Source organism: Sus scrofa, chromosome 6 (assembly GCF_000003025.6).
Source record: "Sus scrofa isolate TJ Tabasco breed Duroc chromosome 6, Sscrofa11.1, whole genome shotgun sequence".
Taxonomy (NCBI): Eukaryota; Metazoa; Chordata; class Mammalia; order Artiodactyla; family Suidae; genus Sus; species Sus scrofa.
In genome coordinates, this window is record NC_010448.4 from 167,702,158 (window position 1) to 167,725,293 (window position 23,136).

The 23,136-nt window shown below is 61.6% G+C and overlaps 1 protein-coding gene across 32 annotated transcripts in view; it reads right to left on the reverse strand.

Annotated features, from left to right (window-relative positions):
* PTPRF (protein tyrosine phosphatase, receptor type F) overlaps window positions 1-23,136 on the reverse strand; it is an 87,077-nt gene that overhangs the window by 45,484 nt on the left and 18,457 nt on the right. For all 32 annotated transcript variants that reach the window (XM_021096855.1, XM_021096861.1, XM_021096852.1 and 29 more), the window contains 3 exons: window positions 18,556-18,701; window positions 18,264-18,405; window positions 5,229-5,417 (listed from right to left, as the gene is read on the reverse strand). In XM_021096855.1, coding sequence (XP_020952514.1) covers window positions 5,229-5,417; window positions 18,264-18,405; window positions 18,556-18,701 — 477 coding nt within the window. The remainder of the gene's footprint in view (window positions 1-5,228; window positions 5,418-18,263; window positions 18,406-18,555; window positions 18,702-23,136) is intronic.

A 23,136-nucleotide genomic window follows, 5' to 3' on the forward strand; every position in this document is an offset into this window, starting at 1 on the left:
GTTCCTGCAGGCTCCGCTGGCTGAGGTCAGTGGCGGGGGAGGCCGAGGAAAGAGTTTGTAACCTGCTCGGCAGGGCCCCTAAATTCCACAGGGGTGGAGGATTTCAAACAGGGCACTTGCCAAAGCAAAGTGGGGCCTTTAGGCAGACAGACGGAGGGGCTGGAGGGAGGGCTGGCCTCAGGCCACCAGCAGCCCAGCCCCCCCAACACAGACACCTGCCCCCTACGCAGACCCCCTGCAAAGCCACCTCAACCTTGCTAAGAACCGAGTAACTGCAGCGTCCCCCCAGCTGACTGGTGACAGCCAGAGGCCAGGTCCCCACCCACCATGTTCAGTGTCTCGTCACCCTAGGAGTCAGCAGCCGAGGGGGCCAGAGGTTCACCCTCCAAATACCTGGTGTGGGGCTACTCTGGGGTCTGGACAGGCTCCCTTCCCAACAGGCTTTTCTTCCGCCACTGCCCCACCCCAGGCCGGTCCATGCTGCCCCTCTCTGCCCATTTCCGGGGGAGAGAGCGTGAACAAACACTACCTCCTCGAAGCCGACAGCACGCACTTAGGAGGACTTAGCCACCCTGGCAGGAAAGAGGAAGCCGAGGCGGAGGAGCATGAAGTGACCCCCCCAAAGCCCAAGGTCACTGACAGCTTATGAGGTGGCAGGAATGAACCAGGTCTGGTTCCCAGCCTTCCCCCTGGACCAGGCTGCCTCCTGCAGAGGCTGGAGAGCCGGCAAAGGCAGCTGCCGGGACCTGGGCTGTGGGTGAGGCCTGTCTAGAAAAACCCATCATCCTGGAGATCCTCCGAGCACGGTTCTTGAACCTTCGGGGTCCCTGAGGCCCTTCCAGGGGCTCCACAAGGTCAAAAGCACTTCCGTAATATTAGGAGGTGTGTTTTGCCTTTTTCACTCTTGTTCTCTCATGGACATGCAGTGGTGTTTTCCAGAAACTTCAGGACATGTGCTACTGCAAGAGACCAAATGCAGAAGCAGCTATGGGAATCCAGCTGTCTTCTATTAAACCCCAAATTAAAGAGATTTGTAAAAGGGTAAAACGGGGCCACTCTTCTCACTAAATGCTTTTGTTTCGCAAAGTATAATTATTTTTCATTAAAAAAATGTTGTTTATGTTAACATGTAATGGGTTTTTAAGTTATTTTAAAGTGGATTAATAAATATTTAAAATCTTCTCAGCCTTAATATCTAATACGGCAAATATTGATAGATAAAACCCACACCAGCAAAAGCTCTTGGAGGTCCCCTGATATGTACAATCAGAGGGTCCAAGACCAAAAAGTCCACACCACTGATCTATTCCTACAGGCCAGGCCTGACCCGGGAGCTGGAGGGGAAGGGGGCAGGGGTGGCGGCACAAACGCTTCACGACAGGGACCCCCTAGCTTCTGGCCTCAGCTCTTCCGCAACCCACCCCGCTGAGGGACAAGTCTCTGAGCCTCTTGGCACAGTCGTTTCCCCACCAAACTGAAAGAAGAATTTGCCTTTTCCACTTCCCGAGGCGGGTGTGGGAGACCGGAGGGTGTGTTCAGATGAAGGGAGCGGACGGGCCCTCCCGGCAGACGGCGGGGGCTGGAGCGGGGGCGGCAGCCCCAGGCCACTGCGGAGCCCTCGCTGCACTTCCCTCAGGGCCCATCCACCAGGCCCCGATGCTGGCACCTTGGCTCAGATCTCTGAGTGGGCAGCGGACAGGGTGGGTCAAGTGATGCTCTGTGGTGACGGGATGCTGGCACCCACACTCAGGCACTGGGAAGAGTGAGCAAGGGGCTGTCGCCAGCACCCTGTCCAGGCTTGGCAGGTCAGCCTGGCCCCCTGCTCCAGGGATGCAGCCTACTCCGGACTGGTTTCCACACTTCCCGAGCTCATGCCGGTTCCTCCGGGGTCCACACTGGGTTTCAAGCTCAGATCCTCCAAGAGGCTCCGGTTGTGGCGGCAGGTGACACCCCTCCGGGGAAGAAGAAAGCATCTGCCGAGCATGTCTCGCCCGGGGCCGCGCACGCTGCCGACTGCTCTCCTCTCCAGCTCCTGCTCCGGGGTGTGCCCTGGTGACACGTGCTGGCGCTCAGCCTGCAGACGCCCAAGGAGTTCTGGTGCTGGTTGGGGAGGGCCCGAGGTCCAAAGAGGATGAGCCTGTGGCGCTCTGGGGCTCCCCAGGGCCCAGGTTTGGTGGATGTGCTAGAAAGCCCCTGGATGCCGTCCCGGGGGAGTTCCCCAGCCTGGGATCGCCGCGTGACCGCAGGGGACTCCCTAACTCAGCTGTTAGGTAGACATGACAGTCTCTGCATGTCCTACTTCTCAGGGTTGCAGGAGAGTCAAGTGCAACCAAAGGCAGGAAAGCACTTCGTCCACTGTCGGCGATGCGGAAACCATGAGGCCCCCGTAAAAGCCGAGTGCTCGGGGGCCCGGTTCCGCTCCATCAGGGATGCCCCTGTCTTTATGTGCAGGGAACAGCTCCAGACCCTTCTAAACCGTAGCAGGACAAGGGCAGCAGCTACTGGGTCAAAGACCAGGGCCAGGGTCAAGCAGCGACAGGGGCGCATCCTGTCCGGTACTGAGGAGGTGAGTTGACTCCGGCCCCTTGGGTGCCATCCCAGGAGCTGGACGCTGGGCCCACGACCCTGAGGTCACAGCTTCCAGGTGGCAGAAAAGGTCAAACAGGAAGTCCTCCCCGGACCCTGCATGCGGGGGAATGAACATCGGTCTGCAAGGACAGTGCTCAAAGGTCGCCCTCGGGCCATCACCATCAGGGCTCAGAGATTCCTGACCCACAGCCAGGCTTCTGCTAGGCATCTGGGCGGGCGGCTCAGAGGGGAGCCCACCCCAGGCCCTCCCTGCAGAGTTCCCGAACTAAGGGAGCAGAGCTGGAGCCAGATGGTGACACCACAAGGCAACGTAAGACCACAGGCAGAGAACGGGGAGCTTTGCGTTCTGTGAACGTGAGCAGAGGGGGAGGCTGCGGTCAGGGGCTCAATGCAAGTAGGGGAGAGGCCGGGGCCCGAGAGGTCTGCTCACGGAGCCCTCGTCGTACGGCCGATGGTCACCGACAGCTCTCACTGCCACTGGCTCACGTAGCTCTTGCTCTAAGACCTTTGCAAAAATGAGGAAACCGAAGCTCAAAGGAGTTAACGTCAGTGAGGCCACAGTGCTCGTAAGTGGTGCAGCTGCGACCTGATGCGATAAAGCTGGAGACGTGAGCCGGGCGAGTGCGAGCGGGGCTCTGTGCGCCTGTTCAGGAGCCTGCACCTGACCAGGGAGGCAGCGAGGCGCCACGGAGGTTGGCAGAGCACCAAGCGCGCAAGCAGGAAACTGCCAGTGCTGCAGGATGGAGAGCCAGCAGGCAGGGAGAGCCGTGTTTGGTGACCAGGGATGCAGCCGAGGCAGTTGAAAAAGGAACAGGGACCGATTCAAGAGCCCTATGGGGGACAAATCAAGAGGCTCTGCTGGTTCCTTATATGGACTAGGAGCTGGGGTGTCTCCTAGGTTTCAGGTTAGAGGGGTGCCCGTCACAGGGCAGGGCTGTTTGGAAAGGAAGTCACCACCCATCACGGTCAGGGTGCCACCCAGAGGCAGGTGGGTTTTTGAGTCTAGGCCTCCAGCAAGATGTCTGGGTTAGAGAGACAGACCTGGGGACTGCAGGCATGCAGACGGCACAGGTGAACTGGTCTGGGCAAGGGCTCCCAGGCTCCCTGGCTGGAGAGACGAGCAGAAGGGGCTGCAGGGCAGACGGGGCAGGGGCAGGGAGCTAAGGGAATGTGGAAGAGAGTGGCTGAGAGGGCCGGAGGGGTGCTGGCGGCTGCTGGGAGGCCCAGGAGGCTTCACAGCATCCAGCGGAGTCCTGGGCGGGAGCCGACTCACAGGGCCTTGAATGGGTGGCACAGAGCCCGGTACACAGCAAGCGCTACATAAATACTTAAAGAACGAACGCGTGACACAGTGTGCCTTCCCAGAACTGCTGCCACAGACAGTCAGCGCCGTTCTAGGCGGAGGCCAGGCCTGCAGGGAGGACCACCTGGCTGCCTGGGGAGCCTGCCCAGGGGCCGTAGGGACACGCAGAGGAGCCGGAGCGTGGCGGCCGCTGTGCCGCCCTGGGCAGCGGCCGCAAACACTGGCGGACCGTTTCCTGCCTTGATTATGGCTGTTTTAATTAACTGCGCTACAGCTGCCTCCATCTTGTTGAGTTTTAATTAAATTAAATGAGCTAACACTTCGTAGGCTGTCTCAGGCGGCCGTGGCTGGGGCCAGAATCCTGCCCCCGCTGGGCGGCTCATCTCTCCCTCCTCCCCTGGGCGCTGCGGGGGTGCCCACCATGCGGAAATTGGTGAGGAGGGGCTGGCACCCCAGGGACTGGCGGGGCGCCACTGAGGCCTGCAGGGCCCTGAAGGGAGCAGAGTCACGTCCTCCACTGCAGTGTGGACACCACAGCTGATGGGCAGCAGGGGCTCTGGCTGGGGCTGGCCCTCCTGCCCGGGGCCCCACATCCCATAGGTAGCAGGAGGGTTTCTGGACTAGGGTCTATCAGTCCAGCCCATGCTGGTGGCAGATGCAGAACTGGAGCTAAGCTGATTCCGAGGCTCCTTTGCCGCCTGCTCTGTTCCCACAAAAACGGAATCAATTATCCTGGCGGGAGCCTCGCAGGCAGATCGATCAACGGGGCGACACCTCCTGCCCGGTCACAGCGGCATCTTTGCTCAGGGGCTCCAAGAGGGCTCAACTGAGACATGCAGAGGACACAGGTGGCCCTGGTGGCTGGGGGATGGCAGTAAGTCCCCCAGCTGCAAGCCCCCAAGGTCCAGCCTTTTGAAGCCTGATGAATCAGGCATCTCTGGCCTCTTTCCCTGCCGTCTGGAGAAGCAAACAGAAGCATCGTCCAGGCGGCCTCTCAGGCCGGGCTCCAGGGCGGGTGGAGGATGAAGGCCCAGAGTACCTTTGCGGAGCCCCATGCCAGGCTGTGAACCACACTGGTGCCTCATGGGGCAGAGCTGGACTGAAATCTGGAGTCTGACGGTCCCGGGAGGGTGAGCATCGCGGACGACCAGCCCTCGCTGCTAAGCTCGCTTCCCAGGTCGGCCTGGTGGGCCTAGAGCAACCCTGGCCCACCCACCAGGCGCCCTCAGCCCAGCCCTGGAAGGCCCCAGGCACCCATGCCCCGGAGCGAAGGCCGCGCTGGGTTCTGGCCTTTCCTGCCGTCTGCGCGGCCCCTTGACCCTCACCCTGTGCTCACCTGAACGCAGCTGCTTGATGCGGCCGTTGCTCGTGGCAGGGTCCACAGGGAGGAAGTCCTTGAACCAAGAGATCTCAGGGTCGGGATTCCCGCCCGCAGCGCACAGCATGGTGGCCGTGCGCGCCTTCTCCACCACCTTCAGCTGAGGCCCCATGTCGATGGAGGGGAACCCGGGGGGCAGCTGTTCCTCTGCAGACAGAGAGCAGATGTGCACGTGAGGGCTGGCACTGCCTGCCCGCTCGGACTGCCCTGATTCCCAGAGCGGCTGGGACCCTGCAGGCTCTTCTCTCCCCGACCTGGAAGCACGAAGCCTACCTCCCATGAGGAACCAGAGTCCCGAGCGCCGCGGCTCAGGCCTGTCCTTCCCAGGGCCCAGGAGCTGCAGTGGGGCCCAGCCTGTCCCGACAGGGTTTCCAGGTTTCAGAAGCAATGCCTCAGACTGCAGGCATGACAACATATCTCTCTGGACCCTGGGAAAACGTGGATCGAAGCCCTCCTGCCCACAGCGGGAAGTGCTACAGGGACGGGAGGTGCCAGGGAGCCCAGGGCTCATGCAGCGGCATCAAGAGCGCCAACGCAGTGGGAAGGCTCCGCATGCTGTCCTGGCCCTGCTCACTTGCCTGCATGCGCACTGTCCCCTCCCTGCCTGCCTGCATCCAGCCTTCGGCTCGACCCCGGGGCAGAGCCCCATGTCACAGCCTGTGTCTGGCCCTGACTCTCGGCAGCCCCTGCTCTACCAATGACCCACCTTCGACCCCACCCTCGCCCTCCTCCCTGACCCTCCTCCCTCCCTTGGTCTTGATCTTGGGACCCAGGCTCAGGCCTCAGGACCATGGCTGAGCTTGTGGAGGCTGAAGACATTTTCAAAAGCCCCAAGAGGACACCAGAAGCTGATGAGGAGGCAAAACCCCTCCCCGGCTGCCTGCTCCCAGCTTCCCAGGGGCTGGTGGCTCACGGGGGAGTCACTGCCCCGGGAACAGGAGCGGCCTCAGCAGGACACTACTGGCCTCACTGCACGTGGACACGGGTGTCGGCCCTGATGGGGGAGGGGATGCAAGGCTGCCCCCTCACACCCTTGAGAGCACCAGGGGCTGGCAGCACAGACGCTAGACTAGCGCAGACCAAGTGGGGCTCCTGCCTCCACCTCTAACTAGCTCTGCGACCTGGGAGTGTTCCTGGTCCTCTCCGTGTGTCCACTGCCATCCTCAAACCGGGTTCAAGTGCCCTCCGTTTAAAGCCACCACAAAGACCACGTCCTGTGAGACAACAAGGTGCTGGAGAGGGTGACACAGAGTCCACACCCGGTGACTATCGGCTGGCGTCACTGTTATAACTAGTAAGGGCTGGGCCACTGGGGCAGACAGGGGCCAAACTCGGGCCTGGGTCCCCCTTTTCCGTGCTGCGTGGCGAGGCCCTCCCTGCCAGAAGCAAACGACAGAGCGAGTGTGAGAATTTGGCAGAGCCCTGCAGCAGTGTGGATGCCAGGCACACCCCCTGGGGGCAGGGAGACCTGTCCTTGGTGAGTATCCGGGGAGGGAGCGGGGCTCCACGATGGCAGAGAGCGAGAGACCAGCTCCACTCCCATCCCCCCTCTCAGGCCCAGCACAAGATGAGCGTGTGGGGACACACGCTGAGGTCAGGCTGCTGTGCCAGGCAAAAGGCAAGTGGCATCCTCAGAAGGAAAGACGGGAGAGGCTGGCAGGGCTGGTCCTCCCTGAGACTCTCAGAGACCCCGGGGGACTGGCTGGGGCGGGCCGGGGAGAAGCTGGAGGAGCCCCAGCAGGGAGGGGTAAGATAGCCCCCTATGTGCTGCCACATCCTAGGGGGCGCTCTGCCAAGGCTCCAGCTACCTGGGCGTCCCTGAGGGACTGTGGCCCTGTCAGGAGAGGGAGGGTCTCAGGCTGGGGAGCAGGAGGACTCCCCGCCCGGCCTCGCCTCCCCAGCTTCTCCCAGTGGCTGGCGGAACACTTCCCCACCTGCAGCCCTATAAATTCCAGACAGGAACCCTGTGTCTCCTTGGCTGTAAATATGATCCCACAGCGTCCTGACTTTTACCTCTGATTTTTAAAAGGAAAATGTTAACAGTGGCAAGAAAAGGGAGGATGAAAATGAAGCAGTAATTTTGCTTTGAACCCAAACTGCTCTAAAAAGCTGTCTCCAAAAAAAGAACACTCAAATTACAATCAGAAAATAATTAAAACAAAAAACAAACAAAAAGCCAAAAATCAAACAAACGAAAAGAAAATGAAACAGGGCTTGAGACGCACTGAGCAGGGGAAAAGCTTCCTCTGGTCCTGCTGCCACTTGCTTTTACAGGAAGGCCCAGGCAGGGTTCTCCGCTTCCACCCTCCCTGCCCAGCCAGGGGTGGGGGCCCGCTCAGGGCTTCTGGAGCTATCCTAGCCCACCAGGGCGCCAGTCCAGTTCTCCCCAGACCTCAGTCCTATCTTCTCAGCCCTCCTGAGCAATGGAGAAGGAAGGGCGGGGAGCAGGGCCTGCCAGAGTTGGGGCCCAGGAGTCAGCCGGCCCCCATCGCTACCCGCAAGGTGCTGACGGAGGAGAAGGGAAGAAGTGCAAACACCTGCAGCCCTGTGTCCTGGGAATCTACTCTGAATTCCTAACACGGGGGAAGTCTTTGGGATTTGTGCCAAATTAAGGACAATTAATTTTCCTGCCTCAATTACCGTGCCCTCAATGGCTCCGTCCTTGGCTCAGATCATCCCTCAGGCACAGCCGCCAGAGCCTAAAACTGGCATGTGTGCGGAGCCGTCCGTAAAACAGCAGGACCCAAAAAGCCAGTCCCTTGTGCCAACTAGGTTTTCAGGCACAATTCGGAAGCCTGCAGTTCTGTACCTCCGGGAGGGGAGCGGAGGACTCCAGCCCCTTGGGAGTGACCTGACTCTGCCTTCTATGCCGGGGCGGGCGGGGGTGTGCGTGGGGGGGGGCTCTCTCCAGCACACTCAAACCTAGCCAAGGACAGCAGCCACTTACGGACTCCCCGAGAGCGTCTGGCCAAGCTAAGCCCTGGGCAGGCTGGTGTTCACTGACCCGCGATCAGACGGTCAACACTCACCACCTTCTCCTCCCCCATCCCCAGGAGGCACCGGAGCGGGGGCCACTGGAGCCTGAACCACTCGGGCTAAGGACCAGAGCAAATTCCTCAGGCTGACATCACACGATCACTGCAAACCCATCAACAGCAAGGAAAACAGACCCAGATATGAGGGATAAAGGTTAGGTGTACGAGTTCCAGATACCGCGTTAAAATGCTTCACAAAATGATTTAATCTTTACCGAAACTATGTGAAGTGTATGCGCAAATGGCGGAGTCTACGGACCTGCCCAAGGCCGCAGAGTTAAGCGGAGGCGGGGCTGGGATGAGGCCAGGTGGTGGGACCCCACGCCTGGCAGGGTGAGGGCGCCGGCGGCCCCCTCCTGCCCCCATGCTATGCCCCCTGCCGGCGGCGGCGCTCGCATTTACTGCCACACGAACCCGACCGGCCCCTACACGTGGCCACCCGCGGCTCCCCATCCACGTTCCAACACCCGAGGGTGCGGGCGAGGCCGAGTCCCCTCCACACCGGTCCTCAGGGCGGAGGGACTGCGGCGGGCGCGCCAGGGGAAGAAGGGTCCCTCCCACCTCGGCCGCCGGGTAACCATGGCAACGGCGGAGAGCGGGCCGCGGCGGAAAGGCGGCGCATGCCGCGTCCATGCGGGCGGGCGCGCATCCGCGGTCCGAGCCGCGGCCGCCCCTCCCGCCCTCGCCTGGGTGGAGTCGCAGCGCCCTTTCCCAGGACCCCGCTCCGCAAGCAACTCCAGGGAGCCCAGCTTCCTTCCTGCTCACCCGCGGCGGAGCTGGGAGCTGGGGGCCGCCCCCTGAGTGCGCACACAGCGCGGGGACGTCTCTACACCTGCCTGGCAGCCTCAGCGCCGGGCTTCCGCAGTGTCTGTCCCTCTGGGGCCCAGGTCCATCCATCCTCTGATAAAAGCATCCCCGCGATGGAAAGAGAAACCCACGGGGACTTTAGGGCACCTCCGAGGTACCCGGGAGCCCGAGTGTCTACAGCCGTTTGTGGATTCTGCCTGCACACACATGTAGGGCGCACACATTCCCCAGGGTCTGGGCGCCCAGATCTGCGTACCTGCGGTGGGTACACACGTGCGCACTGAAGTGCGCTGGTCTTTATAGATCCTGCAGTGGGAACCCTGCGACCCCCACAGAGCAGAGGAAGGTGACGGGGGCGGGGGGGGGGGTCCTAAGGAGGTGGGTGTTGGGAACCGGAGGCTCAGAGAGGGCGAAGAGCTCGGTTGCGGTCCCACAGCAGCACGGGAGCTGGATCTGTTAGACTCCACAGCTCCCCGGCTATCTTGGTGGCTTCCTGGAGAAGGAGGAGGGAGCTGCGGGAGTAGCAAACACTCGAGCAGGAGAGGCAGGGAGAGCTTGCTGGGGGAAGGGAAGGAGGGGCTGCCTGAGTAAGGCTGTGGGGGGTGGGGAGACAGAAAGGAAGGTGAGGCTGGTTGGAGCCGGGGCCTGATGGATGAGGCTAGGGTGGGGGTGGACAGGCCGGCTGCAGGGCCTGGGGGAGGGAGGCTGCGGGGGGACCCCCACAAAGCACACACAGGTCTCTTTGTCCAGCTCAGCCTGGGATGCCTGTGGCGGAGTCTGGATCAGAGGGAGGGGGCTGCACCAGGGAAGCGGACAGATGGAGACGCCTTGCGGGGTCCCGGAGCGGGCAGCACCGTCTGTCAGCACGAACTTCTCACCCGTGTTTACCCGGCTTCCTGGCGTCTCTGTGCACACGCAGGCACACACATACAAGGGCTCCCTGGGGTGGCACCGTCTGTAGGCCTGACCCCTCCCCGGTGCCTGAGTGTGGGGCCCGGGCTCACCCCATCTCTGAACACAGACACCTAGATACAGGCACAACCTGGGACCCCCAGAGATCTACATGGAGAAAGAGACAGGTGCAAAAATAGAAACCTACGTGTGTGTGTGTGGAGGGGCACCTGCAGTGACGAGCACCTGTGGCAAGAGACTCACACAGGCAGATCCAGAGGGAGTGCAGGCAGAGGCGCGGAAACACACAAGTGGAGACCCGCAGAGCCGCGTATGGCGTATGCCGAGGCACGTGTCCCTGGAGACGCATGCAGGGACAGAGCCGGGAAACGCAGCCGTGCAGAGACGCAAGCGGAGACCTGGTGGGAAGTGGGGCTGCTGGTTCCCCCAGCCTTTATGCACACCCAGGAAACCAAGGCCGCCTCAGGCCCTGCCCTTGAGGCAGCTCCCTCCTGAGCAAGGTCAGGGCTAAGACACCCCGTAGCAGGTGGGAAGGCAGCTTCAGACTTGCAGGCTCCCACACTCTCCCAGAGCCCCACCCTGTCCTCAGGCTTCCAGGCAGTAAGGGGGGCCGGGGGAGCCTTGGGCTCCCTTCACAGCTTTCACTCTTGATTTTCAGCTTTTTCTAAGAGAAAACTCCCACCTCTTCTAGCACTCAGATTTCATCAAACTTGGCATCTTAAAAGCCTGTTTTGTTTTTGAATCTGAGCTGTTTGGGGCCTGTCGGCAGCGGCAGCACAAGCTAGCCGAGAAGAGGGGAGCAGCCAGGCAGCCATGGCCTCCCCCTCCCAGCTGCCACCTCCAGGGCTTCCCTGGCGCCTCGCAGGGCCCTACTCAGCCTGGCTGGTGGGGCCTCCCCCCCACACGCAGCCAGGTGAACCCGAGGACGGGCCCCGGGGTGGCATCCTACCCCTTCTCCAGCCTCCCAGCCCTGACCCACGCTGGACTCCCCTTCTGGTGTTCCCCGCCTCGGTTCTACTCCAGAAAGATTCTTTCGGTCCCTCTACCCCGCAAGGTTCAGGCCCAGTCCCTTCAGACCGCTTCAGACCACTGAGAGCCTCCCACTCACTCTTCAGGTCCCTGCAGCCCAGCTGCCACCCCCGCAGCTTCCTGCCAGCCAGCCTGCTCCCCAAGGTCAGCCCCAACTCCACGGAGCCAAGTCCAAAGGACGCGTCTCAGCAGTCGTCCTGCCTGACCTGGAGACAGCACCCACCCCGCCGACCCAACCTGCTCCTTCGCACTCTTTGGAGTTTCCTGGCTTCCAGGGACTTGCCCGACCTCTCAAGAGGTCAAGGTCGTCTCCTCCTCACCAGATTCCCATGTGAACTCCGCCCCCAACACGAAGCGCTAGCGGCTGGGGCTCCATCTTCCGGGGCTCCATCCAGGCCCCCTTCCTCCCCCTGGGCCCGGCGCCCTGAGATGAGCCATTTCTTGCCTCAAAACGCCATCTCCACGTGTCCCTCAGAGCAGCAGGCAAACGTGAACGCGGCCTCCCCGACACCCGCCGGATGCCCGCGCACACCTGACGTGGCAGATTCCATCAGGTCCTCCTTCCAGGCCTGAATCTTGAAAAACAGCACTGCCGTCTCCCCGGCCCGGAGCCAGTGATCTAGGCTCTCCGGCCCCCCTGGTCCCCCAGGAGGCCAGGCAGGCCACCACTCTTTCTTTCTTTCTTTTTGCTTTTCAGGGCTGCACCTCGGCACATGGAAGTTCCCAGGCTAGAGATCGAATCGGAGCTGTAACTGCCGGCCTGCACCACGGCTCAGGGCAACGCCAGATCCTTAACCCACTGAGCGAGGCCAAGGGTCGAACCCACCTCCTCGTGGATCCCAGTCAGGTTTGTTAACCGCTGAGCCACAACAGGAACTCCAGGCCACCACTCTCTAAACTGCTTGTAGCCCAGTCACCCTTCCTCCTCTGGCCAGTGTCTGGGTTTGGGCCACCGCCGCCTCCGGCCTGGGCTGCAGTGCTGCCCTCACTGGTCTCCCTGTGCTCCACTCTCCACCCCCCAGGGACCTTTCTCAGCATACATTTTTATCATATCGTTCCCCTGATTCAAATCTTCTTTCCCCTGGCAACCAGAGGGAGGGGGCACCTCACCAAGGATGGGAATGTGCACACACACGGGCATTTAAAACCTCCAGCTTGGCGAACCGTTCCCAGAGCTGCTGGCTCTGCCGCGGCCCCGAGGCTGCGGGGAAAGGGAGTCGGCGAGGGGGCCGTGCACACAGCAGGGACCTGTAAGCACCTGAGACAATAGGGGGGCAAGGCTGGGCACAGGGGAGGTATCCAGTGTCACAGAAGAGGCGGGCATACTGCCTACTAGGCAGGAGGACCCACGCAGAAGGGAGTCCACTGGACCCTTGAAGACAGATCAGAGCTAGAAAAAAATGGAGGATCCCAGGTATGGAGAAACTCAGATCTGACCCTCCTGGCAATGCCCACCTACTGACACCTCTCCGACTCCTGGGGCCCAGAGCGCTCCAGGAAATGGTTGCAGAGCCTCATGAATGCAGAGTGCCGAATGCGGCTATGGCCATGATGGGGACGGGGGTGGGGGTGGGGAGAAGGACAGGTTGCAGATACCACGGTCACTGGGCAAGAAGCACCCAGGTCAAACCTCAGGGTCTATGCCTTCTGTAGACGCCAGTCAGGGAGGCGATGGGCCCAGCTTCCTCAAAACAAGCCTGTTACCCAGACAGTATGCAGGTCACAGCACGTGGGGGGCACACCCTGCCATTTAGGGAGTCTTCCTCTGCCCCGGGGTCACCCTTTACCCAGTCTCCCACCTCCCTAAGTCTGGCCTGGGCCAGGGGTAGGGAGAGGTGACTGCCTGGGAAAACACCCACCCTGAAAACAAGCTTCGGTATCAGCCCTGCTGCAGGGACGGTCCAGCCAGCCCAAGACCCCAGGGCAGGGCTGTCTGTTGCTCATCAGCCCCACGTCCCTGAGGCTCTTTCCAAAGGGCCTGCATACGGGGCTGAGTGGGTGGGGTTCAAAAGACCCTTCACCACCGCACAGTCCCAAAGCCAGCCAGGGTCAGAAGCACTGCAGAGCCCAGGGGTCCAGGCTCAGCAATGACTCCCCTACCCCAGGCACTACCCCACATACCCAACAGCTGGCCTCCCCTGGAGCCCATCCTAAACCAAGCAGGCATGACTGGGCACTCCATGTGGGCGCCTGGGTTCCTGGGCCTGTGTGGCCTGAGGGGTGTGGTCCCAGGCAGCCAGCAGGCACCAAGGCCAGGTGGGGACAGGTGGAAGGGAGCCTGCACTCAGTGGGGGGAGGGGAGGAAGAGGACAGAGTCCCGGGATCTGGGCAGGTGCCCTCTCCTTTCCGGCCTGGCTGCAGAGGAGGGGCGGTTCTCCCATAGCTCAGCCTGACTGCTCTGTCCCACGTTCATCCCTGCCCAGCTGTCCTGGCCGACCAGCAGCTCTGAGCAGGGATCCTGTGGGGTCCGAGAGACAATGAGCCCAGACAGGGCATCTCTGGCCTCCCGCAGCGTCAGACTGACCGCACACAATCAGCCCAGGCTGCCTGCTGCCCAACCCCCACCCCGCCGTACACACAGCCCATAAGGTGCACACCACCTGCCGTACCGCTCACACCCCACATAAACACTGTCTGATGCACACACAGCACGACGTGTACCACCTGCTGTGTACACCACACCCCACACACCCCGCCTGATGCACACACACATTCGTGCACACACACACACCCTGCCTCACACACAACCCATCAGGCACACACAGCCCGGGAGGCTGTAACACCACGCCACACGCTGCCTCACACACACACTGCCTCTCGGACGGCACGCAGGCACGCGCAGCACACACAGAGTGCACGTGATTTGCGTGTCCGTGACCAGAAGGCCAACGCTGCCTCCTGCGCTTGAGGCCCCCGAGCCAGGCCCCCCAGGACGGAGCCAGGGACCAGCGCAGCCCCGCTCCTCCGCCTTTTCCTCTTCCTTGGCCTCCCTCCCCGCTCTCCGCCCCACCCCTTCTCCTCCTCCTTGGCCCTTCTCGAACTTGCCCAAGTCCCCAGGGCCCTGGCCGCAGCCCCCCCCGCCCCCCCCACCTGGCCCGCTCCTGCTCAGGGGCTTTCCTGATCACTGCACCCCTGGCCAGAACCCACCGGCCCGGGCCGGGGCTCCGGGACCCTCCTGGCGCCCCCACCTCCTGGAGGGAAAGGCCAGGAAGCCAGGCCTGCCTCCCCTCCCCCTCCGGGCGAGGGAAAATGTCAGATTCCCTGTCTCCGAGGCGGCAGCGGCGGCGGCGGGTTGGAGGGGGAGTGATTCAGCCTCGAGAGTGCGGAGTGAGAAGAGCTTTTCCTGCCATTACCCGGCGAGGGAGAGGCTGGCGCGCTAATGGCTTCAATTACCACTCAGACAGGAACGCCGGGCGGCTCACCCCCAGCCAGCCTGTGCCGGGCAACCCCACCCTGTAGCCGGCCCGGGCCCAGGCGGCGGTGAGACAGCCAGCTGGGCATCCCAGGGCCGGCAGCCCTCCCTGGGAGGGGCAGTCCTGCCTGGGGAACCGGGTGCAAAGGCCACGAAGGCGGAGTGGCGTGGGGAGCTGGGCCCGGCGCCTGGCACGGCAGGGCAGGGAGCTCGGGATGGCCTTGCAGGCCTGGGCCCTTCTGGGGATGCAGCGGCCCCTCGCCTGAGCCCACGCACCCCAGGGAGCCCTCGGCCACTTCCAAGAGCCCAGCGCACGCACATGGGGCACTGCATGCAGTGTGCAGAGGGGAAGGGACTCAACTCTCATTCCCAAAGCCCAAACCAGCGGCCTCCTCTTCCCAGCCGTCCTCCCGGGAGGGGCCCTGGCTCTCTTCTGGCTGTAGTCAAACCGTCCTTTCACCCCACTGCTACACAGACCCAGCTTCCCCGGCTGGCTCAGGAGGCCTGGCACAGTGGGCGGGGCCACTCTCCACTGGCTCTGCCCCTGGAACCTTTGAGGCCTCCCACCCTACTCCTGCCAAGCCCAGCGCCGGTCAAGGTTGCACAGACCAACATGGAAAGTCAGCATTTCACCTTCCGGGTGCTGTGTTTCAGTAGCGGGGGAGGGGGCTCGTTCAGGCCCCCAGCTCCATCCCAGCTGGGCCAGGAGCGTGGGTAGGGCCCCACACACTCCCCAAACTCAGCAGACACCTCCCACACTCAGAAGCACAAACACACCCCAGACCTCTGCGGGGAAACCCTCACCCAGGAAGGCCCCCCAGATGGACAGACCCCTACGTGCCCCTCCCCTCAGGCCCTGCAAGACCACCCCTGCCCTCCTCAACCCTTTCAAAGTCCAGGGCAATGACAGCAGGGGCCCTCAGAGGACCTGGGGAGACAGCAGGGGCCAAAACGGGTGTAGCGGCTTCGAGGGGACTTCTCTCTCAACCCTAAGAAGGAGGCTCTCCTTCCTTAACGCGAGAGCCGGAGAGATGCCCTCCGGGGGCGGGAGCCACGGCCTGGCCCTTCAGCCACCTCCTGAATGCCAGGGCAGGGCAGATGGCTCCTGCTGGGCAAAGAGCAGCAGGAGAGAGGGCTGTGCTGAAATACTTGTCTGCGGGTGGTAAGTGGGCAAACTGAGGTCAAAGGTGGCAGGGAACACCCTGAAAGCACTCAACCATCGGGGATCCTGGTCCAGGCCCTGTCCTCTAGGCTCCTGCCCCCACCATGGGAGTGGACGGTGGGGGCTGTATCATCCGGATGATGCGGGGCAGCCCAGACGCCGGGCACCGCCAGCTCACACATCTGGGCCGAAGGATGTGCTGCTTCCAGCCCAACAGCAGCGACCATTCATGCTGGAATCCAGCAAAGTGCTTCGCTACATCCTATTTAATGCTACGTAATACCTGGGCCACGCGTATCACATCTCTATTTCCAGACGGAGCAAACGAGGCTCAGAGGCAAGGAGACTTGCCCAAGGTCACAGGGTGAGGAAGTGAGTGGCCAGAGCTCCGGCTCCTCACCACTGTCCTGCCCCTCTAACCTGGAGGGCCCTGCCTGGCCTCACGGGGGTCACAGAGACACAAAAGGAGTTACGGAATGGGTGTGCGTGAACACACAAAGCCACGGCGTAAAAACGGCCAATACAAAAGACGTTCAGCTGCTCTTGTAATCAAAGAAATGCAAATTAAATTGAGATGGCATTTTTTGCCTATTAACTTGGCAAAGATTTCTTTTTAAATGATAATTCCCACTGCTCGTTAAGATGTGCAGAAAAGAGACTCTTCCGCCCTGACTGGCGGGCGTGGGAACCGACACGGTCTTCCGGAAGCACCGAAACGGCTCAAGAACGCATGTGCCCTCTGCTCCAGCAATTCCACCTCCACGAATCTAGAGTAAGTCAGTGATGAAGAAGGCGAACACACCTTACCTGCAAGGAGGCACACAGCCCTTATTTACAAAAGCAAGACTGGGGACAACGTACACGTCCAACAGGAAGGGAAGGGCTAAAACGGGGCCCGCATGCGACACCCACAGCCATTAAAAACGACGGTGCCGAAAACAGCTGATGGCCAGGAAGGTGCTCATGATACGTCTCTGCAAAAAGCAGAGTCTACAAATCGCCGGGCAGCAGTAATCCTGGGTTTGTTATGTATACATAACGCCTGCACAGAAAACGGCCTATGCAAGATAACCAAATGTTAAGAGTGGAGGAAGATAAACAGGTGATTTTTTATTTTTTTCCTTTGTGCTCTTTGATACTTACCAAATTTTCGACAGTGAGCAGGTACTATCATTACAGTTTAAAAAGAAGCAATGGAGTTCCCGTCGTGGCGCAGTGGTTAACGAATCCGACAAGGAACCATGAGGTTGCGGGTTCGGTCCCTGTCCTTGTTCAGTGGGTTAACGATCCGGCGTTGCCGTGAGCTGTGGTGTAGGCTGCAGACGCGGCTCGGATCCCGTGTTGCTGTGGCTCTGGCGTAGGCCGGTGGCTACAGCTCCGATTGGACCCCTAGCCTGGGAACCTCCATATGCCGCGGGAGCAGCCCAAGAAATAGCAAAAAAACAAAAACAAAAAAATAAAAATAAAAAAAAAAATAAAAAGAAGCAATAATGGAGTTCCCGTCGTGGCGCAGCGGAAATGAATCCGATGAGGAACCATGAGGTTGCGGGTTCGATCCCTGGCCTCGATCAGTGGGTGAAGGATCTGGCGTTGCCATGAGCTGTGGTGTGGGTGGCAGACGTGGCTCCGATCTGATGTTGCTGTGGCTCTGGTGTAGGCCAACAGTTACAGCTCCGATTTGACCTCTAGCCTGGGAACCTCCATGTGCCACAGGAGCGGCCCTAGAAAAGATTAAAAAAAAAAGCAATCATCAACATGCCATACTTTGAAAATACACCCATTCACACCGATGATTCCGTCATGGCTGGGGCTCAGTCATGTCACTCCCTCTTCCTGGCTTCCTATGTCCCCAGGAAACCTTTCTCAGCCTGGTCCTGTGTGATCGCCCTCCAGCCTCTCCAGGCTCCTGCTCTTCCCCGCCTCCCTCTCGGTCCTCCCTCCAGCCACCCCCCCCAAAACAGAACCACCCAGAGTTCCCAGAGTGCCAGTCCCTCCTGCCTCTGGACCTTGGCCGATACTGTTCTCCTGCTGAGGCCCCCCCAGCTCCCCCTTGTTCTCAGGACGCCGCTTAGACAACTGCTCCCTTCTCCCCTGCAAGCCACCCGCCCGCCCCCACAGGACATACTGGAGCCTCAAAGGGCAGGACCCGGCCGAAGAGCTCTCAGGACACGAGGGAGCATCGGGGAGTGTTGGCGAGTGAACGGAGAAGCCGTCGTGTGAGAAATGTCATCGAGATCCCCGCGCGGCACCCCAGCCTCCCGCCGAGGGCCCGTGCTCTCGACGGCGACAGGAAACGCACCTCTCCGAGGCCTACCGCCAGGCTCCACGTGAAAATCACGTCCACTGCCACAAGCCACAGACCACGAGCCGTTCGTAAGAGCAGCACCACACCTCACATCAGGCCCCAGACCCCACCTGAGCCAGGCCCCGGCTCAGCAGAACACAGCTGCCTCGGCAACGCCAGAAACCCAGCGACCATCCCCATCCACTGCTGACCTTTGCTGACCCCAGGTGGCCAGTTCTCCCTTCCGCCAAACACACCCCAGCCCACGGAGGCGACAGGGTGGGCTGGCGGACGGGCTGGCCGGCTGGCCACACATCGGTCTCCCCCTCACACCCCAGCCCCCGGGACGCACCTTCAAGCACCGACAGCTTGGCGCTCGTGTTGATCTCGCCCAGACTGTTGGTGGCCGTGCACTCGTAGATGGCTTCATCTCGCTGCACCCGCAACGGCTGGATCCGCAGCACCGACCCCGCCCCGTCGTCAAACTCGATTACCTGCCAGAGGACAGACCCGGGGTCACGGCCTGCTCAGGGCGGGTCGTCCTCGGGCTGCGGAAAGGCCCCCAGGGAGGGGACTGAGAGGAGGGATGTAGGACCAGACCTCAGAACAGGCGGCCCCACCCGCCCTCCCGCCCGAGGACAAACCTCGAAGCGCTGGGAGCTGACTTTCTTCCCCTTCTTCATCCATGTGATGCGCGGCTTGGGCTCCCCTGTGGCTTGGCACACGAAGGAGGCCACCCCTCCGGACAGCCCAGTCTGGTCCTCAGGAACCTTGATGAAGACAGGTTTGCCTGGAGAGAGGGAGACACCATGTCGCCATGGCACGGTCACTGCAGACATGGCCTGACGACGGGGGCGAGAAAGATCTACGGAGGACCCCCTACGGAGGGCTGCTTCTGTGCCAGGCAGCTTTCAAAGAGCTGTGAGCCCATGAGGCGCTGCGACGGTCCCCTCTGCTCATAGAGGAGGAAGTCCAGGCACCCGGAGGTTGAGGGATTTGCCCCACAGGACCGCTGGTTCATGGCAGAAGCAAGCCTGGAACCCAGGCATTTTGAGTCTGGAGTCCATACGTGAACGGCTCCATTCTGTCTCCCATCCCCCCATCAAGTCCAAGCTCTAGGACAAGGGCTTGCTGAGAGCTGCTGGGAAGAGCCCCAGCATCACCCCCCCAGACATGTCCCTCCCCCACTGCGCTCCACCCGGGAGATGATGGCACCTCAAGCCAGAAACCGTGACTCCTCCCCTCCCCCGCGCCCCCCATCAGTCCCCAAGGCCTAGACATTCCACCTTCTAAGTTTCTCTGGACGGCTTCCCAGGTGAATGCTTTCCTGTAAATCCGCCTTCCCCATCCCGCTCCCGCCGCCTCGGTTATTGCCTTCCGATGGCCTGGATGTCTCCCCAAAGTGTCCACAGAGAGGCGGGGGGGGGGGACGACGGGAGGGGCTCAGTCGCTGTGCTGCCATGCCCACTCACGTCACCTCCATACGCACGCCAGGGCCGACCTGGAGCACCTGTCCCTGTGAATCCCGCCACCCAGGGTCACAAGACCCAGGAAACCCGGCCTTCATTAAGACGTAGCAACGCCTCGTTAATCCCGACAGCGGATCCATTTCCTGTTAACCAGGCCAATGAATAGCTCCAGAAAGGCTGATACCGTGAGAAATGACCTTTCAGACCACCTGCTCGGTGCCAATGAGCCCGGGCCTGGCCTGGTCTCTGGCACAGAAACATGTTTGTGCGGCGTCGGTCACCCCACCCTGCACCAGGTACTTTACCCAATTTAGTCCTGCATTGTCCCTCCGCGTACAGCCTCAGAGAGGTCAAGTCACTAACCTAAGGTCACACAGCCAACCAGCGGCACACACACGACCTGAATTTAAGCCTGTTTTACTCCAAAACGGCCGTGGCACAAACAGGTCACATGGTGATGCTGGGCAGCGTGTCAAGAGCAGAGTGGTTGGGGGCAGTGGAAGCCAAAGCCAGGACCAAACAAGGTCAAGGCGTCGCTGGAAGTACAGGAGTGGAGAGCAGAGTGCGGGGACTACAGAGGACTGGCTGTGATGGGGCAGAGGAAGCGAAGACGGCACCTGGAGGGGATGCGGGCTGGAGGGAGGTTTTTACGTTCCTGTTTCTCTGTCTCCCCTAAGACGTGAAACGCAACGATTAAAACGCTGACAGGGAGGTGCCAGCAGAGGGAGAAGGTGTCGGTCCAGTGGGGAGAGGAGGCAGCGGCTCCAAGGAGGGGAGCTTCTCGGGGACCACCGGGTCGGCAGTCACGGGCGCAGGAACAGAGAGCGGGGACGGCTCAGCCTTGAGGGGGTGGGGGGCACCTAGGCTCCAGTGGGCTCTGGAGGGTCTGTGTCATTATTGAGAAGGGCGCTCACCACCTCGGAACCTCCGGTTTCTCATCTGCACAGTGGTGCCAGTGACACAGGGGTCTATGCAGAAGGAAGCCGATGTCTGTAGGCTGCCCGCACAGGCTGGACACGGGGTGGGCCTGGCCTGCGGGCAGCCGTCACCCTCCCCAGCATCAGTAGCCTTAAGACAATCCGGGGAAGTAGGAGCACGGTCACCTTCGTTTTAGAGATGGGGAAACGGAGGCTCAGAAGGTTGAGCAGCGCGTCCTAGAGCACCTAGGGGCCTCCCTGGAGGCGGGGACCTGGGAAGCGAAATGACTGCTTTTGGAGCATGGGGCGGGGGCGCCTTGCTGGGGAAACACACACGCCCGCGGGGCTGGAGTGGCATGGGGGCATCACAAGGCTCAGGAAGGCTTAGTTCACGCCACCCTTGCCCACCCGCCCACTGAAGGGGGCTCAGGACTCTCCCAGTCTGCAGGTGTCCACAGGGCCAGTCCTCATAAGCGGGGGCTTTCACTCAGCCCCTCCCAGACAGGACGCCCCCAGTTCAGGGTAAGGGGGAGTCCCCTGCCCACCCCCCGATACCCAAGGACCTTGAACCAGCTCTCCATTCTCCTGCCCTGCCACCACCTCAGTCCAGCGTCACCTTCGCTCGACTGGACATGTTGTGCCCTTTGCCTCCACGCCCACCCGCTCCAGTCTGGGCCTCCGCACAGCAGCCAGAGTGGAGGGGCAGCCTCTTCCCTGTAAGAACCCCCAGAGGCCTCCCGCCGCCCCCTCAACAAGACTTCACCTCCCGCCCTGGTGGACAGAGCCCTGCCAGGTCTGACCCCAGCCCCTCACAGCCACCGGCGCCTGGCTCCCCATCCCCTGGATAAGCAGCGTTCCCTGGCCACAGGGCCTTTGCACAAACTGTCCCTTCTGCCGTACACCTCTCAGACCACCCGGTACCCACGACCTCCCGCGTCTTCCTGGTCTCAATTTAAATATCATCTCCTCGGAAACTTTCTTCGGCCCCCACCTCCGTCAGCTCAGCTCAGGGTTTCAGGCCCCCCGTGACTCATGGCGCTGCTCACGGTTTGTTAGGCCGGGTGTGAGGTTATTACTTTTGCCCACGGTTTGTTTTGTCCATGTGTGAGGTTATTACTTTTTCCACATTTTGGAGGAGTATTTGATTCATAGCTGCCTCCCCACAGAGAACAATAACCCTGGGCAGGGCAGACGCCACACTTGCTTGCTTCCCGCCCTGTCCTGACACCGGACCCTGTTCCTGGCACGGGGGGGGGGGCGGGGGGGACGAGCACAGGATTGACCCAATGAGGGAAGCCCTGCGGGGAAGAGAGACCACCGCCCCACACACCCTCGGCCAGGGGGAGAAGCCCTGGGTGATACCTCCTGGCTCCTGCCTCAACGTGTCTGCTGCAGGAACCACCCCCCCAACCTGCTGAACCAGACCGGCTGGGTGAGAGTGCCTGGGGGCGGGGCCTCCGCGCCAAACAAAGAACCAGAAGCTGGGGAGGCAGCCAGGTATGGTCACGCGGCTAAAGGGAAAGGCCTGAGTACAGTGGGGGCTGGAAGGTGCCCAAGGCCTGGGGCCCTGGAGGAGGCGGAACCCCCCTTGGAGGCTGGAGAGGGGCCAGGGCCCCACCCAGCCCACCCACCACATTCTGGCAAGACTGGCAGTGCCCTCGCCGGGGGCAGCCCCGGGGGCAGGCTCCTCAGCTCCCCAGACGAGGCCCTCGCTTCCCTCAGCCCACTCACCCCCCACGGGAAGGCAGCTCTCTCTTCCTGCAGCCCTGCCCAGCCCTCGTCCCTTTTGTTCACCAGGCAGACTTTTAGGGGGCACAAACCCTGTCTCCCAACTCTGTTCCCCACACTTGCTCCTGCAAACCTCTCCAGACTCACTTTTCTTTTTTGGGGGCACGGGCAGGAGTCAAACCGGAGCGCCACAGTAGCCACCTGAGCTGCTGCAGCGACAATGCCAGATCCTTAACACTGATGCCCCACAAGGGAACTCCCAGGCTCACCGTTCTCGACTCTTTCAAAGAAAGAGCACCTGCCACGGGCCAAGTGCTGTACAGGACACAGCTCAGGCCTTGTGGGCGCACCACTCCCACCTAGGCCTGTGGGCGCCTTTTTACCTTTTTGGCCTGCCCCTCTTGCACCCTACTCTCAAGCCTGTGGGAGCCTGCCCTGCATCCCGTGGCCCTTGGGTCAGAGTGACTGGTCAGGTCCCGAGTCAGGCAGGCAAAATCAGGCGACTTGACCTCTCTGCCCAGGACTGACCCAGAGCCAGTGTTAGGCAAGGGTCTGAACAGAACTTCTGGGACCCTGTGCCTGGAGGGGCTTCCTGCCCTTCCAGAATGTGGCTCCACTTCCCCCCTCCACCACCACCGCCTGGCGGTGGGCTGCCCAGGCGTCTGGGGAGCAGCTCCCAGGGGTATGCCCTGGACAGTCTCATGGCCCAGACACTGCTGAGCCCACGTGAAGTCGGAAGGCGGGGCCTAGGGAAGGAAGCAGGTGGGCTGACCCGCACACCTCCCGGGCCCAGCCGCACTGAGCCACCTGTGGCTCCTCCACGGGGAGGGAGGCGGCTGCTCTTTTGTGCCCTCCCTGCGGAGCACACACACGCGTGTACACAAACACGTGTGCACACAAACATGCAGCCGCCAGGGGCCGTGAGGCAGGGGAGGGAGGAGCTGGAGACGGGTTTCCCAGGCCCCGAACCGCCTCGTGAGCGGGGACTCATTAACGCTGGCTCCTGTGACCACTCCTGGCGTCCCCGGGAGGGGAGCCCGCTTGGAGACAATGCTGCGTTCCCAGGGGGCACACAGGGAGCGCCGGGCCATGGCCTGGGATGGCGGGGAGC